At 44.0% G+C, this 6977-nt stretch overlaps 1 protein-coding gene across 1 annotated transcript in view; it reads right to left on the bottom strand.

Moving 5' to 3' along the window:
* ANOS1 (anosmin 1) overlaps positions 1–6977 on the bottom strand; it is a gene marked incomplete at its 5' end in the record, with an annotated part of 224888 nt that overhangs the window by 86642 nt on the left and 131269 nt on the right. The window contains one exon of the mRNA XM_007956168.1: positions 1887–2109. Within this exon, the coding sequence (XP_007954359.1) occupies positions 1887–2109 (223 nt within the window). The remainder of the gene's footprint in view (positions 1–1886; positions 2110–6977) is intronic.

Here is a 6977-nt window from a genome sequence, read left to right as displayed (position 1 = left end):
AGGCGGTATCACTACAGAAGTAGATTGCCCAACCTTCCTTCCAAGGAGTGGCTGGTGGGTTTGAACTACCATCTTCTGGTTAGCAAAAAGAAACTAGATGACTTGCATAGACTTCAGATGATAGTGTTTCCAAGGGGGGGCTACAGAAAGATGGGGTAGGTCCACTGCTTTCAAGGAGCCCTGGTGGCACAGTGGTTAAATGGTTGGCTAGTAACAAAATGTCAGTGGTTCAAACTCACCACTCACTCTTCAGGAGAAAGATGTGGTCGTCTGCTTCCATAAAGATTACAGCCTTGGAAACTGTGGGGGCAGTTCCACTCTGCCCTCTAGGGGCACTGTGAGTCAGAATCGACTCAACGAAAACAGGTTTCATTTCTTTGGTTTTTATGCTGCTTTCAAGAGATCTGACTTGAGATGAAGGTAAAAAGGAACTTCTGAAAATAGTTGGCCAGCACTAATTCAAAACCGGACCGCTGGTGAGTTTTCTTTTACAGATATTAAAATAAAATCAATACATCAACATTTAGACATAATACACATTTAAGGCCTGTGTGTGTGTGTGTGTGAGAGAGAGAGAGAGAGAGAGAGAGAAAGAGAGAGAGATCTACAACCTCTACTTTTCATGAAGAATGACTGCTAATCAACCTAGATTGATTGTTATATAGTCAAAATTAGAGCAAAAAAAAAGCAATAAAATGTTGTGTATCACAGTATAATTTGATAGCATCTAAAGCTACACATAATACAACATAATTGTTTTTTTGTAAAACAGGTTAATCAGATTTATGGATAATGCTCTAGAAACTGCTTTTGACTGTAAACTATTGCATTGCCAAACTGTTCGTTCAGCGGCATGCCCATCTTTGGAGAAAGGCTCGTTCCCTTCCTGCGAGCTCAAGATGTGGCTGTTGGTGATGGCCCTCCAGTTGACTCTGACTTACGGCACCCCCATGTGTGTCAGAAGAGAACTGCTCCACAGTTTCCAAGGCTGTGATTCTTTGGAAGCAAATCACCAGGACTGTCTTCCAAGGTGCCTCTGAGTGAGTTTGAGCCCCCAACCTTTTGTTTAGTAGGTGAGTGCTTAAGTGCACCACCCAGGGACTGAACTCAAGATGCTATTCCCAATATCACAAGTCTACATAGTGACATTTATGTTCTTAGATTAAACCAGAAGAAAAATACAACACTGCTAGGTTTATCAAGTAATTTTAAGTGTGTCTCCTGCCTGCTCCCCAACTGTTTTCCAGGAATCTGAAGCCCATTTATTCCAATGTACTCTGTTGAGCTTAACTAAATTACTCTTTATTTTTTTCTTTCTTTTTTATCGTGACTTGGGTGAAAGTTTACAGAGAAAATTCACTTTCCATACAGCAGCTCACACATACTTTGTCTCATGACATTGACTGCAATTTCCCACAATGCAACAGCTCTCTTCCCAATTCCTCCCCATAGTTACCTCTTCCCTGTGTCCTTTCCTCCATGCACTCCTGCCCCCCAGCTGTCTCCCTGTGCATACAGAGCCCTTCTATTCTCCCATGATCGATCTCTCCAAGGAGTGTATCTACGTGATGTAAATGTTTACCTCATATGTCTGTCTTTTGAACTAACTCACTCTTACTGGAGACAGATACACCAAGTTCCTGAATTGTTGCTGTCCTTAATACATGTCCAATTAAAAAATGAATTCATGTAAAGAATCCAGTTTTCCCCATGTCCATTTGAGCTATGGTACAGTGATACTGTAAGGTGATTGTATACAGCCCCAAACACATCTTGTTAATGTTGTGTATGTCTTTGGGATTTGTGTGTCATGAAGGGCACCCTTCCCCATGCCCACAGGACCCTGGGTAAGACCAAGTCCCCTCCAGCCCCCAGTGGCACTTTACCTTTGTACAGAGTTTTGGGCACTTGGCAGGTGTGCCCACACCCATTGGAGCAGCATTTCTTCACCCCAGAGCACTCAGTGTCCACTTCGCAGCTCTCCACACAGGCAGCTGCAAACCCGCTGGCCCGCTCGGGGGCTGGGCAGTCGCCCTGCTTCACCCACAGGATGTACTTGAGGAACTCACAGCTGGTCAAGCATTCGTAGTTCTTCTTGGGGAACAGAGGCTGAAGGAGCAAAGAACACAGACAATCTCCTGTTAAAGACCCAGAATCTGACCTCCAAGACGTGGCAGAAGAAGCGTAGAGTCCTTACACCATCAGGATCCCACTGGAGTGCTTCTCAGAGTAAATGGAGCCATTCTCTTTTCCCCAGAAAAGTAAAGTCTAGGCTCATCTCCTGAAGGAGGATGGTTTGTGGCTACAGCTCCCTGCTGGTCAGACAGACACGCATCTATCTGCACACATGGTCACAGAGGACTCCAGTCTATCTCAGTTCAACGTGGTCAAATGATTGATCTCAAATATTCAGAAAACACATCAAGTCCATTTTGGAGAGAGAGAAGGAACTGGGGCAGCTACGCTGCTTTCCAGACCTCTCGCTTGTTATGAACATGTTATGGACTGAATTCTGTCCCCAAAAATGTGTGTTGCAAATCCTAACCCCAGTGGTTAACTGTGGTTATAATCCCACTCGGAAGGGGGTTTTCTTTGTTGTGTTAATGAGACAGTATTAATGTGGGGTGTGCTTTGAGTCAATCTCTAGAGATATGAAAGGAGCAGAGTGAGCAAGTGGAGATGGGGGAAGACAGATGCCATGCCCCATGATGATCACCAAAACTGCCAAGGAACAGAAGTTGAAAAGGAACAAGGACCTTCCCCATGACAGGGGGAGAGAGCCTTCCCCTAGAGCCGACCACCTCAATTAGAACTTCAAGCCTCCTAAACTATGAGAAAAGAATGTCTGCTAAAGCCCCCTGTCGGGGTATTTCTGTTAAGCAGCACTAGAGAACTAGGACAGAGATTAAGGATGGACTTCTGAAAACAGTTAACCAGCATGTAATTCAAAACAGCATAGTCGGTGAATAGTCTTTTACTCACATGGTTCAAACCCACCAGCCACTCTGCAAAAGGAAGATGGGGCAACTACTTCCGTAAAGATTTACCACCTCAGAAACCCATTAAGGGTCACTATGAGTCAGAATCAACTGGATGGCAGTGAGTTTGATTTTTTTGGATTAGTCTTTTACTCACATTTTTTAAAAATAACTTTTAGTATTTAGAAATAATATAAATTTGGGGTGCACATGTATGTATGTGTGTGACCACCCCACTTGAATTGACTCTGACTCATAGCGACTCCCATAGGGTTTCCAAGGCTGTAAGTCTTTACAGAAGCAGACTTTCTCCTGTGGAGTGGCTAGTGGGTCTGAACTGCAGACCTTTTGGTTGGCAGCCCAATGCCTTAACCACAGCCCCACCAGAGCTCTTTGTGTGTGTATGAGACAAAGAGAAAGAAAAGGGGGGAATCTATTATTCCTTCTACTTTCAATGAAGAATGACTGCTAAGCAGCCCAGTGATTGATTTGGTTTTATTCTTGAAATTTTATGTATGTGTGTGCATGTGTGTGCATGTGTGTGTAAGAACAACTTGTTGGCTCACAATGCGTATATATTAGAACAACTTGTCAGCATACAATGCATAAACAAGCAGTCCCTAGTTATGAACAAGATCCATTCCTAAGTGTATCTTTAAGTGGAATCTGTAGGTAAGTTGAAACACATGCATACAGTTCTTATTTAGCCTTACTTTAGTGCAAGAAAGTCTCAGAGCCTTTTCAATGATTTAAAAGCTGCACGTGCAGCAAGTGAAGGTGATTGTGATGAGAAATGTGTTGTGAGGCAGGGTTGGTCCCAGTTGGTTCAATGGCTTCTAAGTGAGGGCAAATTAACATGACACAAAGGGTAAGCAGCAGTTGTCCTCAGTCTTGTGTTCCTAACCGGGGACTGCCTGTATATTAGAATGGCTTGTTTGCAAACAGAAGTATATATATAATTTCTTTGCTAAGAAGGTTGGGCAATCTACTTCCATAGTGATACCACTTCAGAAACCCAAGGAGGGGTCGCTATGGGTCGGGTCTGACTCCATGGCACAAAACAACAACAAGTCTTTCTTTGGTTTCCCCACATGCTCTAAACACTCATCAGAACAGCTTAGCAGTAGCCCTGTGGGACTCTTTCCATGGTCACAATGGTGATGCATTTATTGATACTCTATCACAAAGTGTTCTGAGCCTCTTAATTGAACATATTTTAATATTACACAGACTTTAGACTTAATGTGCACACCGAATCTTTTATCTACATGCTATTGTCAATGGATCATGTAGTAAAAAAATTATGAATTTTCTTTGAAAATCAACATACCCATATATTGTTGTTGTTGTTACCAGTGAAACAGTCATGTCCTGAACAGCATCTTGCTGATGGCCTTTTGTTTAAACTTCTAATCAATCAAGTGAAAGCAGGTAATCCTTGAATAATAGAAGGATCCCTTATGGAAAAAGCATGAGTAACATGAAAAATCATTTCTCCCATGCATATTTTTCCTCTGTAAAAAATGATTGGAGACAGCACAGCCATTACCAGGACAACAGCTACAGTCAGAGGATAAAGGCTTCTTCTTGTCCCTGAAGTAAGGCACTACTGTAGCTTCTAGAAACTGCCCACTCAGGGAAAGAAAGGGGAATTACATTCCCTGTGCTCTGGTCTTCTTCTGTTCTTATACAAGAGGCCAAGATACCCACACCAGCCCCAGCACAGGCCCACACCCAACCCGAAGCCCAAATCCAACCCAAAGCCTAATGCTACTTTTGCTTATGTAGGACGGTGGCTGAGACAGGCATCCTAAGCCTAAGCTTCACTCTGTGGCTCCATTCATTTGTGGAAGAGGCTGGACCAGACTGCCACACCAGACCCAGACCCAGATCCAACCCTCCAACACCCAACTCTACTACTAACTTTCTTTTTTCCTTATGTCAGGTGGTGGCCAAAACAGATACCCTAACCCTAACCTTTACCTTAGCCTCCTTTTGCAGAAAATGGCGGCCAAAACAGTTCTCCAAATCCGTTCTCACCTGGGCCTTCTCTCCCAGTGAGATAACATCTCCTAGCTGTCCTTTATCTAGGAGAGGCCATGTGACCAGTTCTCACAGTGGGACAGGGCCAGAAGAGTCTGGTGCCACTGTGGGTCTAGGCTTTTGAGGATCAAGCTGGCACTCTCACACCCACGTTCTCCTTCACTAGCTGGATGTGAGTGCTACCACACCCTCATGGATGGCCGAGCCATGTGCAGAAAGAAACCAGGTGCTGGGTGACCACATGCAGGAGAACAGCAGCGATGCCTGCCTAGAACCATTCCAGGAGCAAAGAGTCAGCTTGCATGGTTTTAAACTCTCATACATTTTGGGGTCTGTTTGCTACAACAGTTCAGTCTACCCTGACACAAAGACCATTTTCTTACTGTGGTTCCAACCGAGGCCTGTCGTGGTTTCCTGATATTGGGCGTAGATGAACAGGAGGGCACTTACTGCTGATGACTCAAGGCCAAAGCAGTTAGTGACATAAAAAACTGTGGTCGTGCTGGTAGACACAACTCAGGGGGAAGGTATAGGCATCCTGACCTGTAGGCTGTCTGTCTAGTGTTGCACCCTGAAGACAGACTGTGACTCACTGCTGCCTGGTGGGACCTGGTAACACCTACTGTCATGCTGCCTACTGTTCCTCACTGATGACTGAATATGGCTTTCTGCCACCTGCTAACACCTGGGTAACACCTGGTATACCTGCTGCTCCTTACTGATGACTAAGTTTGACTTTCTGCCACCTGATTACCCCCGGGTGCCTTGGAAGGAGCGAGTGTTGCTTCAAGTTAGGGCTATTAACAGAGATTTTCCCACAACACTACAGGCTTGTTAAGGGCGGGGGGCATATCATTATCAAAGTCCCTAAGGAGGAAAAAGAAGGAGCTCTGGTGGTGCAGTGGTTAAGGCATTTGCGTACTAACCAAAAGGGCTGTGGTTCAAATCCACCAGCCGCTCTGTGGAAGAAAGAAGAGTCTTTGTTTCTATAAAGATTTACATCCTTAGAAACCCAATGAGGGTCTCTGTGCATCGGAATCGATGTGATGGCAGTGAGTTTGGTGTTTTGGGAAGGAGAAAAAAAAAGAAATGTCTCTACCCATTATCCAAAAAGAGGGTTAGTTCATTAAGCATAGCCCATTATTTCTTATGTTGATGAAGACTGGAAAAGTCATCAGAACTCAAGACATGATAACTTCAACAAGGACGAGTTCCAGTCATCCAGTTGGGGTAATTATTACATGGGTAAAAATTGATCTCTAGTTCCTCTACTGGTTCTTTTGCCAGACAACACTGAGCTACAAATCTGTGTAAGAGCTGGAGATTTCATATGCTATGAGAAGGATGTTTGCAGCATCAAATAATATTGTTGCTCACAGCCACTGTCACTTCCCTGATATCTTCTTCTAAGTTCAGTGCACATCAAACCATTAATACTTTATTATGATAAAATACAAGGGAAACACTTTATATTTTGTTCTTAAATTCATTAACAAAAGAGGAAATGTGGCACCAATTGCTACAATCCGGATGGCTCCAAAGTTTGACCTAGAATTCTAGACATCAGCAGTAACAAATCCGTGTCAGAAGAAATGCAAGCTGGATGCTTCTTGGAAGCAAGGATGGTGAGATTTCGATTCGCTCGCTTGGGACACATCATCAGGAAAACCAGTCACTAGGAAGGATATCGTGTTGGGTAAAGCAGAGGGCCAGTGAAAGCAAGGGACACCCTCCATGAGATGGACTGGCCCAAGGCCCACAACAGTGCACACAAGCATACCAGCCATCAGGAAAATGCTTCAGGTCAAGCAACGTTTCATTCTGTACACAGATGGGTGCCCTGAGTCGGAGCCAACTCAATGGCAACTGCCAACAAATATTTCACTGTGTGTGAAGTTTAAAACTAGCACAAATGTCATGGACTGAAATTGTGTCTCATTTTAGCAACTTTGCAAA

This window comes from Orycteropus afer, unplaced genomic scaffold (assembly GCF_000298275.1).
Source record: "Orycteropus afer afer isolate SDZICR_OR568_19922 unplaced genomic scaffold, OryAfe1.0 scaffold00577, whole genome shotgun sequence".
In the NCBI taxonomy this organism is placed as follows: Eukaryota; Metazoa; Chordata; class Mammalia; order Tubulidentata; family Orycteropodidae; genus Orycteropus; species Orycteropus afer.
The sequence above is the reverse complement of the archived record's forward strand: the minus strand, read 5'-3'. Positions and strand labels throughout refer to the sequence as shown.